Genomic DNA, 13,174 nt, shown 5'->3' on the forward strand with positions numbered 1-13,174 from the left:
TACATTGAGCAGTATCATTAAATTAGTAACCAGTATGCAAAAAAAAAAAAAAAAACCCATAAAAATCTCCAACTATATTAACTAGCATTAAAAAACAAACAAACAGATAATTTACTCCCTTACAGAATTGGGATAGACTTTAGGGTGTCATACTTTCTTTCATAGATCATAAAAATTTGTTCTTAAGAGTTTCAAATTTATTTAAATTTATTTTTAATTGTATGGTAGATAATTAAGTATTTAAGTAGTTTTTATGGCTTGTTTCACATAGCATGTTTTTTAAGTTCACTTAATGGACTGTATTAGAGCTGTGTGTGTGTATGTCCAAAGTCAACATCATGTATCTTCCTCAGTTGCTTTCTGCAGGTAGTTTTAAAAATTACTTTTATTATTTTTATTTATTTCTGTGTCTTTCTCTTGTGTGGGGGTGGGTGGGCATGTGCGTGAGGTCAGGGGCCAGTGGAGGCCAAAGGCATCAGCTCTCCCTGGAGCTGGAGGCACCCAGTATGGTTACTAGGAGCTGAGCTCTGCTTCTGGAGAAGAGCAGTCCACGCTTTTTACATGGAGCTCACCCTCCAACTCTCCCACCTTGTGTTTTGAAGCACGGTCTCTCGTTGGACCTGAGCCCTGCAGATCCTTTTGTCTCTGCCTCACCAGTGCTTCAGGTACAGATAGATGCCACGTGCCACGGAGCCCAGCTTTTACCTGGATGTGGAGAGCTAGTCAGGTGCTTGTGCTTGCATGGCAAGCATTTTACCAACTGAGCCACCTCCCAAGCCCTGACTTGATTTGCTTCTATGGCTGAATAAGTCATTCCCTTGTATGTATAGACCACATTTTTCTCATTTGCCTGTTGATTGACACTGAGGTTGTTTTCACCTCATGGCTCTTAGGAAGAATGCTGCAGAAAACACTGACACATCAGTGACTGTTTAAGTCCTTGATTTAATTTCCTTTCTACTGAGTCATGGTAATTACGTGGTAGCTTTTTGAGGACCCTTCAAACTATTTTCACTAATGGCTGTACTTGACAGTATATTAGAGTTTTGCTTTCTCTGCAGCTGTGTGTACAGATGCTTGTCACCATGCATCTCAACATAGGTACTGAGCACCAGAACCTAGGTCCTCATGCTTATGTAGAAGGCATCCTACCCACTGAGCCTTCTCCCCCACCTCATGCTTTAAATAAACTAAAGCTCTTTAGTAGAAGTAGTTTTGACAAGTATTTGGAAATTCCATTCTTCAGGCCTGCCTTTCAAAAGGAGCTAATGTACCCCCATGGATAAAGGCTCGAGTCTGTTTTATTTGCTGCTGTATCACCACTGCTATAGTAGCTTATAGTAGGCTTGTGGATATTAAATAAATACTGTGTTAAGTGGACACACAGTATTAGGGATGGAAGCTTTCTTCCTCTTTAAATGTGAGGTTTGAACTGGCTAAATCACAGGTAAAAATTCTTGCCATGTGAACCTGACAACCTGCCTTGGATCTCTGGAACCACATGATGGAGGGAGAGAACCAAATCTCCAAAGTTTGAAGTTTTCTGACCTGCACATGGGCACCATGGCATGCATGTGCACATTTGTTTACTTGTATACAAACACCAGAGTCACATAAAATGATAAGTTTTTTTAAAAACAAGGGAGGTGTTAACACAATTTGTCACGTTTTAGACACAGTTACTTTAACACTACTCAAGAGATTTTTGTTATCAAGTATTTAAAACATTAAAGAGAAAAAAAATTAAAGGTATTTTTTCCAATAAAGTGGCCCATATTTTGCTCATTACAGGAAGCAGTGTGGTTCCTTTCCAATATAACCGCAGGCAATCAGCAGCAAGTTCAGGCTGTGATAGATGCTGGGTTAATCCCCATGATTATTCATCAGCTCGCGAAGGTCAGTCATATCATGAATTCATTATTTATCTTAATTTGTTACAACCAAGACTTTTGGATAAAGAATTTACTTTGTGAATCTGTTTTTACTCTTAAGGGGGACTTCGGAACACAAAAGGAAGCTGCTTGGGCAATTAGCAACTTAACGATAAGTGGCAGAAAAGATCAAGTGAGTTTGAAAAAATTTAACTGGTCACTGGTACTTATTCCAGCAAGGGCACAGGTCTTTCTTATTTTTAGAAGTTACTGAATGTTTTCTTCTCTGTACTGCAGTTTTTAGAGGGAAAAGAGAATTACATTCATACAAATCTTTCTTTTGTATTATCTAGGTTGAGTACCTTGTACAGCAGAATGTAATCCCACCATTCTGTAACTTGCTGTCAGTAAAAGACTCTCAAGTGGTTCAGGTGGTTCTAGACGGTCTAAAGAACATCCTGATAATGGCTGGTGATGAAGCAAGCACAATCGCCGAAATAATAGAAGAGTGTGGAGGTAAGCAAAAGTACTGGTTCCTCCAGCTTAGTATATTAAAAACTACTGAAAGCACCTTGTTACTAAGGGAGCACTATTGTGCTGGTCTTATTCGCCATATTAGCATTACTAAAAGATTTTCACAAAAGTACAGTAGTGAGAAATACTGGTTGGGAAGTCACCTTTCCTGGAGATTGATGGATTTTAGGAAATATTATACTGGTTTGTTTTCCACTGCCATATCAAAGATATCTGAGGCCGAGTGCTTATTTAAAAAAAGATTTATTTAGCTTGGAACTTTGGAAAGTGAAAGTGTAAGAAATTGTTCTAATTTGTGTCTAATGTATGAGTGCTCATGCCTCTAGCGAAGTCCTCAGGGCTGGGGGCAGCAGGACAGAACACGTGGGAGAGCATAAAAGAGAGATCGGGGACAGATTCAGTGTTTTGCAATAACTTACTACTGTAAGATGAAACTAAGGACGGCTTTGCAAAAGCTTCACTAACTCTCCTAAGGGCCAGAACCCAGCACTGAACCTTCCGTAGGCCCCGTCTCTTAATGGTTCTTAAAGTCCTCCCAACAACTCATTACTGAGGACTAAACCACAGCATTCCTCTTGAAGTCACAGTGTACAGAAGCTTGTTAAAAACCTGGTGGACCACTCAAGGAGGTAAAAGCTTTGTTTAATCCATTTCTCAAACTCTAGACAAAGCAAACACATTTTTATGTTATACATATTACCATGTGTCTGGGTGGACCCTTTTTTGGGAAATGATTGCCCAATTGTGTGTCTTGTTCGAATTCTATAAGTTAGAGAGGCTTTTAGGATTGTTGCAAAAGTGTGTTGAAGTCACTAGGACTGAAGTCATTAGCTATTGTCGTTTCCAGTAAGGACATAATGAAACATGTATTTAAAAATTCTGCTCTTAAAACTAAAGTATCCAGACATTAAAAAGTTTCTTTACTGTAGTTCAATGATTTGTTTGTTTACATTTTTGTTAACTATAATGGATAGTATACCCAGCTTATGGTTTAGAGAAAATAAATAAAATAGCATCATAGATCAGTGAAAACAAAAGGGCATGTGAGAGTTTTGTCCCAGATCATATAAATAGTATTGATGTGGAGGTCGTCTAACAAGTCAGGCTCATGCTTGTTGTAAGATGTTTTATTTTTAAGATAAAAATTATCTTCATAGTCAATTTCATAGACCAGAAAGTTTGAATAACTTAGAGAATTCTATTTAGTGTTAAAGCTATATTTGTTTTTATTTGAGTACTAATCACAATATGGAATGTAGTCTTATAAAGCCTTTTTCATTTCATTACATTTCGTTGACACCCCTTTCTCCATTTTCTGATTTGTATATTATGTTTTAAAACTAAACTATTTCAATGTGTTTAAAAAAAAAGGATCTCCAGGATGAATACTGAGGTTTTAAATTTATAAACTTGTGCATCTGGTACATGAAGTCCATGGTACACTGGAAATATAAAAGATATTCTCAATTAAGTAGGTGTGCACACCTATGTGCAGCACTTGATAGAACCAGAGGATCTCAGGTTCAAGTCCAGACTTGACTACTCATAAAACCTGGAAAGGAGATCAGTGCTTAGTGTTCTGAAAACTTCCTTTTTCTGTCCCTTATACCTCTAGAACATAACTTATTCCCTCCTTTTTTCTGAGACAGGGTTTCTCCATATAGCCCTGGCTCTGTCCTGGAACTCACTCTGCAGACCAGGCTGGCCTCAAACTCACAGAGATCCTCCTGTCTCTGCCTCCCGAGTGCTGGGATTAAAGGTGTGCACCACAGCCGCCCTTAGTCACTTTTTAAAATGCAGTGTTTTTGATGTAAAACTTCCACCAATTAAGTTCTAAAAACTTACATTCAGAAAACAGTGGAAGACAAAAGATATTATAGGAGATATCACGATTATACTGAAACATTTTGGGAGATTTTCAGATCTTGTATTAGCATTAACTTGCCTTGCAACTGAAAACAAACTCCATCGCATCTTTGTCAGATGGAATGTTTTGGTGGTTGATTTTTTTTTTTCCCCCCAAACTGGTGCCTCAGAGACCAGGGAATCTCAAATATTTTTAAGGAGAAAGGGATTAATGGGCTGATGGTTAGGTTTTTGTTTGTTATTTTAGACTGTTTAAGATTTATTTTATGTATCTGCATGCACACCTTTATTCCAGAAGAGGTCATCAGATCCCACTATAGATGGTTGTGCACCACCATGTGGTTGCTGGGAATTGAACCCAGGTCCTCTAGAAGAGCAGCCAGCACTCTTAACTGCTGAGCCATCTCTCCAGCCCCTAGACTGTCATCTTTGAGCAGTGATAAGGCATATTCTGAGGTTCATAGAGTTTTTCTATAATTAGAGTGTACAGATTAGCATCACCTTAGTTATTTTTATATTCTTTTCCAGGTTTGGAGAAAATTGAAGTTTTGCAGCAGCATGAAAATGAAGACATATATAAATTAGCATTTGAAATCATAGATCAGTATTTCTCTGGTGATGACGTAAGTATATATTAAAATACAGATGTGTGCATGTAAATTGAAATTTTTATATATAATGGCCATTTACTTAGAATTTTTCTCTTATTATTAATGTACATAAAATTTGTTTTGTTTTGTTTTTTTTTTTTTGGTTTTTCGAGACAGGGTTTCTCTGTGCAGCTTTGCGCCTTTCCTGGGACTCACTTGGTAGCCCAGGCTGGCCTCGAACTCACAGAGATCCGCCTGGCTCTGCCTCCCGAGTGCTGGGATTAAAGGCGTGCGCCACCACGCCCGGCAAAATTTGTAATGTTTTCTGTTAGATACTCCATTAATCACTTAAATACTTTATCCAAAACTTTACTAAAAGGTAACATTATAAAAGCATTTCTTGTTACAGTTTATCTGTTAACTGGAAATAATTCTAGAAATGACATTCAGATAAGTGAAGTACATCTGCAGATGGAGGAACTTTTGAAAAATGCATATTCAATTATATTTGTTTAATTTCTTAATAAAATTGTTACTAGTTTACCTGGGTATCTTTAGGCAGTTAAAATACTCATTTGGAGTTTCTGCTTTATTTTTTTAGATTGATGAAGATCCTAGCCTCATTCCTGAAGCAACACAAGGAGGTACTTACAACTTTGACCCAACAGCCAACCTTCAAACGAAAGAATTTAATTTCTAAGGTCAATTAAGTGCAGCATCTTTCATTAATACAAAACACCACCAGACGGCCACCAAGCGATAAGACAGCGAGCAGCAGAAGGCTCCCAGCACTCTTGCCTCTTCGTTTTGATGCTTCTAAAGCAAGCCATGTCTCAGTCACTTTGCAGTTGCCAAAAGTCACTCTCACATGGACTGTAAATGCATATGCATGATTCCTAAACTGTTTTAGAATTCTCCCTAACAATCTCAACTACCCTGTTTTTCCATGTCCCCTGGTGCCACATGCTGACAACTGCGGTCTCCAGTTAGAATATTCCATAGTGGTGGCGTATCAGCTGCCGGCTGATGCTCCTTTGGAAAAAGGTGCGCTGTGGATCAAGACACTTTGGTATGATGCATATTCATGTTGGAAGACTACAGAGGTGCAGTGATCTGAGCCTCCATCATTGTCCTCCACAACATATTTTCATATTCTTATGTGAAGAATTAAAGTACAAGCCAAATGATTTTCATTGGTGGAACTGACACACAAAAAAGTAATAACTTCAAAACAAGAAACTTGGTTATTGATTAAAAAGATAAGTTTTTTAAAACTGTACTTCACCACCATTAATTGATGTGTTTATTATCTGCCTCAGAAGCCAGGGTTGGAGCAAGAGCTTTAGATATCAGTGGTAATGCTTTCGCCATTATACCTAATTGTTGAGAACAGCAAACCCTATTTGACCACTCACTTCAGCCTGTGTGTTCCTGCTGTTTTGAATAATCAAATGCTGTGCATGGTCTCTACCTGAGCTGCAACCTGTTACAGACTTGAACTTCTGTTAAGTTGAAAGCAAGAGTCCCTGACTACAAAAAATACGTAAATAAATAAGTCAAAACAAGAATGGAAAAGGTCTAAAATACTCATTGGTGATGTTTTAAGATAGTCTTGCTTTCAGCTTCCAGGAGTTAATTTTTTTTTGTTTTAATTTGATAATTGGATATGGTTGATTTATATTGGGTTTAAACTGTGGAGCTTTCATGTTTACTGTAATTTAGTCTTAAAACATTTTTTACTTAGTAACCAGTACTTTTGATAATGTGGTGGCAACAACCAGCAACTATTTAGAAGTGTTACAGGACTTCATTCTTGAGTATTGGGGAGCTCATTCCGATCCCACTCAAAGCATCCGCACATGTTAAAGAGAAACCAAGGATCTGTGTAGAGGAATGATCTGCAGTTATTTAACTCAGCCTGATTTGCAGTGATCTTTAACTCTGCAAAGTCTGGTATTACTATGTAAAGTCATTGCTTTTGGTAAATTGTCTGACCCAGTTATTAATGAATGAATATGGATTTGAAATTTTTTAAACTAAATAATTTGTGCTGTCACAGAAATGGTTTTGTTGCTCTTGTTCACTGGGTGTAATTTCCCAATGCATTGATGTGAAGGGATAGAAATCTAAACTAAGTTAGTTCTCAGATGGGGGGGTGTGTTTACTGTGATGAAGAGGAGACGGATGCCATCAGAGCTTTGTGAATCAGCTGGGGTGTTTTCACTGATAAACAACACATAGCAGGTGTGCTTCATTACAAATATATGTATCTGCCAAGGTGGAGCCACTTTAAAGAGTTTTGTCTTGTATCTAAAATGGATACAAGCGTATGTTTAAACTGCAAGATTTTTACTTGCTAGAGAATCTGTTTTAATATAGTGGTTTGGCCTCTGATTATTTATAGGTTTTATAAATTTTAGAATCAATTTCTCTTTAAGGTGGCTCAGATTTTTCAACTCTTGTGCACATAAAATTGAGTTGAAGTTCATTGTGCCTTTTTTCTTTACCCAAATTTTGAGTTAAAGCTTCATATGGTAACTGCATCCTGTTCAAACACTTGTCTAAATTTTGAAACTGTATAGTGTTCACTAAAAGTAGGAATAACAAAGTCAGAATGAATTAAGGTCACAAACTTTGGTGAAACCCTTAAAGTCCAGATCTTCTTGATATTGTGAGTTGTCCCTTCCAGTTGAGTTTCTTCTGGACTCTCCCTACTGAACTGACAGTTACCTTTTCAGATTTGCACACATTGAGATGAATTAAAATCGGGCCTCTACTGTGATGATTCCTATTTCCTCTCGCGTCTTAAGTGCAAACTAACCTTTAAGTAACATTAGCATCAAGTAGTGCAGACTTGTGTGCTCTGCTTGATTCCGTTTGCTGTGACCTTACCAGTTTTGAATTGGAATCACACCATTTCGTAGATAAAGGAAACTGAGTGTATTGCTGCACTTTTAAGTTTTCAAAACAGTGTTTTAAAATTGCATTGTTTTTATTTTTTTTTAAACTCAGTTTAAAAACGACTAAAATGTTCTTTCAAAAGAGGCATCTAAACGTGTTCCTAATTTTGTATATGGGCTTAGGTTTTGTAACCAATAAAAAAGCTGCTATCAAATATGATAAACATCGAAAGATTTATTTCTGAAAATAATTGTTTAGCTTTGTTTTCTGTGTGGTTAAATTTAAATTTGGGATTATCTTCAAGTGCCAGCCACAGTGATGGTAAAGCATGTGTAACTGTCATATTGATGTCTCCTTTCTACCATAACAATGACCAATCAATAGCTACTCTAGAGAGTATTTTGTGACACATCAGAAGTACTAACGTGTATAATTTCCTAAGCTGTGAAAACACAGAACCAGCGAACCAGGGGCTTCAAACCACAGAAAGTAGTGCAGTTCTGGTGCCGAGAAGTCAAGTCGAGGTGCTGTCTGTGCCGAGCTCTCTTCCACTCTGAGCCTGCAAAGAGTTCCTTCCTGGCTTCTGGTGGTGACTGGCAATCCTTGGATCATAGGTTCATCACTCCATTTGCCACCAATCTGTGTGTATGGAAACACTGTAATTTAGCCGGGGAAACCTAGTTATTTGAAAAGATGGTGTGGTTATGATTTTGGTGAAACGAACCAACCATTCAGACTAAGTCTGCCTAACCTTTGAAGGCATGTAATTGTAACAGAGTAGTAATTGAAGTAACCTTGAAAAGCGTTCCCTTTCAAGATAGAAGTGTAGCTCTGAATGGAATCTTAGATTAATTAGAAGAACAAAGGAGCAGCCAGACTTTTGAGAACAGAAATCTTCTGTATACTGCCACTTGGAACTACTTTTAAAAGAAGTCAGTGTTTAAGTAAATCAGTGTGCTACTGTGATCTTTCCATCATTTCCTTCAGAGGTGCATCCTTTTTAGGGCACTCATTGTTACCGGTAAACCAACAACACTTGGCTTTCAGATAGCTTTTCTGTGATAATGTTTTAACACTCTTTTGACCTATGGTTTTTAAACCCCCTGGAAAACTTAATTAACTCTTGGGGGGGGGGGTGTAATTTCTATTTGTTAAGCTGATTCTTAAGTCAGCTGACCCGAAGAGTAATTATGGACACACCTTGAAGTTTAAAAGGAAACTTTTCATGTAAGAGCAAAAGACTGGGACAGGAAGACTCTCAGAAATGTACATAGAGACCAGTTATCCAGAAGGGGTGTTCAGGACCTGGCGGTGGTGGCGCATGTCTTTGATCCTAGCACTTGGGAGGCAGAGGCAGGTGGATTTCTGAGTTCAAGGCCAGCCTGGTCTACAAAGAGAGTTCTCGGATAGCCAGGGCTATTACATAGAGAAACCCTGTCTCGAAAAACCAAAAAAAAGTGGGGGGGGGGGATTGGGGAAATGGGTGCTTGGCTCAACACATACCTCGGCTCATTTCAGTCCATTTTAAGGTGTTGAATAATTGATTGTCCTGAAGACGTTTGCTGTGCACTGTGAGATGATTGCAGTCTGTGAATTCTACTCACTAGGTTGCAGTAGCACTTCATCCTCTTCCAGTACAGACAACTGAACATAGCCATTGCTAAATGTCTCCAGGGGCCCAAACTTCCATCCTTGTACACCATTGGTCAAAGTCAACTCCTGTAGAAAAGGCCCAGCTGAAACAGTGCATAGCTGTCTGTGTTGTGTGAACAGTAGGCTTTTCTCAGTAGTGGTCAGCAATTTTAGTGAGTGTTGGCCCCAGAAGTCAGCGTAGTTTGAAAACTATGTTTCATGTTCATCACTTCCTAAGGCACCAAGAAATTGGTTCCCTCAGGAAGCTTACAAGTTTATTAAGTAATGCAGGGGAGAAGTAGAGAGCTTGAGTGGCATGCTCTAGGTCCTGAGTACAAATCCCAGAACCATTAAACAAATAAAACAGGGGTACCATGACTAAGAAATGGTATCGAGAAGTCCCTGCAGGGAATTTCTTCTGCAGTGCCCCTGCCTTACCAGAAACATCACCATCTCTACCTCTTGAATGATTGGTTCCCTTTCCAGTGATGGTGACCAAATACAAGACCTATGTAAAGCTGTAAGATAAATAACAATGTCTTCATAGAATAGCAGTTTTACCAGTCTTCTGTAATGTAAACATTGCTGCGTGTTACAGAACATACACTTACATGCACTTACATTTATGTGATAGTTTAGAGATAAAAATCAGATTTTTGAGGCCGCCATTTTATGAGATAGGATTGAGAAATAATGATTCATTCCAAAGGAGCTTAGTCTGCATGTTGGCTGCTGTTGCTATGGAGCCCCCTTCCATCCCTGAACAGACTCACTTCTCTTAAATGTCCATCATTACAAGTGATTGGAACTTCATGTTTGATTGTTCCAGAGAGCAGAGGAGACTGGGCTATTCTTACAAGAGCCTCCCTCCCGCACAAGAGCACCCATGCGTTGGCCCCTTCCTGGTTGTAAAGGCCTCATTGAGCCTGGTTCCTGTCAACCTAAACAGGCCATGGACCCCAGTATTGAGTAGTGTGACTAGTTTCTGGTTATAGTGGAATGACAGCATTCCATCATCCTTTGAATGCTGGAAGAGAGTTTCAGTTATTTTCCAGCTCTATCTTAGACTTGGAATTAACAGCCTAAACTTTCTTTACCCTATCACATAGGCATCTGTCTGTCTGAGATTTAAATTTCATGCTATCTCAGTCCAATTTTTTTATGATATTCTTTTAACTCTTACCTGTGCCTTGTCAGTGTCCTTGTTCTTTTTTCTTTTTTAATGAATGGTTTTGACTAAGCCTTTAGAAACACTAAAGTATTAATTGAGCATCCTGCCATGCCAGGTACTATGCTAGGGCATAGGAAAAACAAATGTTAGGAATAGGCCTGGTCCCAAAGCTTGTGGCTGGTGTGTTTCCTACAGGTCAGCTGTGCTTTTGATTCAGTGCAGTCCTCTTGACTTGGGGAAGAAGCTCAATTCAGCGGTATTTCTCCAAACTATGAAGCTGATTGTGCTGCAAAAGCAGGGGTTAATCGGGCAGGTTGTCCAAAAAATCTGGAGGTGGGAAAAGTATACACAGGCATGTGGGAAGCATAAGAGGGAGTGAAAGATTGTGATCGACGACCAATAGAAGGATTTATAGGGCCAGGGAGAGGCTGATAGCTTGGGGCGGACAGCACAGCCTGGTGGTCATCTATAGGATTTCAGCACTGAGCAGTGGGAAATTGGCACAAGAGGAATGGACAAGAGAAGATGGTGTGTGGGACTGCAGAGAGGGCTCGGTGGTTATGAGCACTTGTTGCTCTTACAGGAGATCTGGGTTTAGTTGCCAGCACTTGCATGGCAGTTTACAGCTGTCTATAACTCCCATGTCCAGTGTGTCCAGTGCCCTCTTCTGGCCTCCATGGAGTGGCAGACACAGATACCTAACCCTAACCCACTTTCATAAGCAAAAAGACGAATGTTTCATGAGGACCGCTAGTTGGTAACAGTCGAGATGATTGGTGACATCAGTGAGAATGAAACAGTAAAAGATGAAGTGCACGGGTCAGAAGGGGCTTGGCAGCTGTATACACTGGGTTGGTGATGCCTGCGATGTGCAGTTTGGGTAGAGGAAGTACCAGGGTGATTCTTGATTTCTGGATGGTTCTAGATCTGAGGGGATGGAATTAACTTGAGACACAGGAAAGAATCAGACCTTGATATGCAAAGTGAACTAAGTTGATTTGAAACGTTGCAAGGTCTGATCAGGAAGTCACCGTTCAGAGGGAGCTGTTGCAGTGTGGTAGTGAAGGCAGAAACCACTAAGATTGAAGAGCAGGCATGGACTATGATGACTCTTAAGTCAAGCTTTTACACTTTTCATGTTTCTTAAGCTATGTATAGTACATGTATATGTGAGTGCTACGCTGCAGAGGCCAGAAGAGGTCGTTGGATCCCCTGGAGCAGGAGTTACAGGTAGTTGATGAGGTGGGAACTGAACTCAGACTGAAAGGGCAGGAGCCATCTCTCCAGCCCCTTAATCTAAGCATTTCCACCTAGTGGAAGACAGGTTAGTTACCAAGTGTATTGCTTTTCTTGCTGCTGTGATAGAAATATACGGACAGGAGCAATCTAAGAGAAAAGGGGTTTACTTTGGCCCCCTGTCTGTGGGTACAGCCCATCATGGCAGGGAAATCATGGTGCAGGAGCTAGAGGTAGCTAATGATGTGCATCCACAGGAGGCAGCATGAAGCATGTCAGTGCCTTGCTTCTCTTTGCTCAGTTCAGAAGCCACCCTATGGACTAGTGCCTTCCCACCATCACTAACCTAACCTAGAGAATTTTTCATAGGCATGCTCAAAGGCTATAATCTCCCAGTTGATCTTAGAGCCTGTCAAATTCATAACTAAGCATCACAAAAAGAAGGTGAGAAAATTGATGGGAAATGTGCTTGAGAAATATACTAACCATACCAAAGAATGATTAGTTTTCTGTTACTGGACTGGCAGAATGGGCTCTGTTCCCTCAGAGCAGTTCTTGGATTGGATAGCTGGTGTAAGTATCCCACACCAGATAGGCGAGTCACAGCCCCTGCTCTTACGGAGTTTGTGTTGTAGTGCAAGGGAGTAGTAATAAGGAGCAAAGGGATCATTTCTGCTGATGTTATCTGTCACAGCACATCACCAGGGGCAGGGGTGGGGGAGTTTTTGAACTTGTCCCAGCAATCTTTTCGATGGTGGTAAGGTGTACATAACAAAATTCACCCTCCTAGCTCAGCAGCGCTCAGTTTGTCCACACAGCTATGTAGGCAACCTGCAGAAATGTCCTCTGTTACAAAGTTGAGATTAATTCCATTAAACAACTGCTTTAACCTTTCCCAGAATCTACCCCCACCCCCGGAACCTAGGAATCTAGTGGGTGCTAGGCAAGTGCTATATTGCTGAGGACGTCCCCAGAGGAGGCATACAGCATTTGACTGAGGGTTAGATATTAGAAATAGGGTCAGTCAATTAATTGCATAGGATTTAAAAGCCCGGAGGAGTGCTGAGCGGGGGAGGGGGAGGCCCGCCATGGTGATGCCCACCTGTGGTTACTGCTCTCAGGAGGTCAAGGCAGGAGGATAACCTTGAGTTCCACCAGCCTGGGCTGCATACTGATTTCCACTTTAACCTGAGCTACGTAGCTAGACTGTCTCAAACACAAACGAAACCATGGTTCAAAGGCCGATAATAACTGTAAAGATCTTTGCTTGGGCCTCTGGCAAGACTTGCTAGGCCTCTTCAGAACCTTTTGTCTCAAGATTTACAGTCTCCGGGCAAAATCCCCACTGTCTGGACTTCACTTTGTGACTTAAC

General features: G+C 40.1%; 1 protein-coding gene across 1 annotated transcript in view; it reads left to right on the forward strand.

Annotated features, from left to right (window-relative positions):
- Positions 1 to 7,985, forward strand: part of Kpna3 (karyopherin subunit alpha 3) — an 82,171-nt gene extending 74,186 nt beyond the window's left edge. Inside the window, exons 13-17 of the mRNA XM_052733015.1 lie at positions 1,792 to 1,896; positions 1,993 to 2,064; positions 2,225 to 2,387; positions 4,800 to 4,894; positions 5,463 to 7,985. Coding sequence (XP_052588975.1) covers positions 1,792 to 1,896; positions 1,993 to 2,064; positions 2,225 to 2,387; positions 4,800 to 4,894; positions 5,463 to 5,561 — 534 coding nt within the window. The 3' untranslated portion in view covers positions 5,562 to 7,985. The remainder of the gene's footprint in view (positions 1 to 1,791; positions 1,897 to 1,992; positions 2,065 to 2,224; positions 2,388 to 4,799; positions 4,895 to 5,462) is intronic.
- The last annotated feature ends 5,189 nt before the right edge of the window (positions 7,986 to 13,174 follow it).

This window comes from Peromyscus californicus, unplaced genomic scaffold (assembly GCF_007827085.1).
Source record: "Peromyscus californicus insignis strain IS unplaced genomic scaffold, ASM782708v3 Scaffold_12__1_contigs__length_115047231, whole genome shotgun sequence".
Taxonomy (NCBI): domain Eukaryota; kingdom Metazoa; phylum Chordata; class Mammalia; order Rodentia; family Cricetidae; genus Peromyscus; species Peromyscus californicus.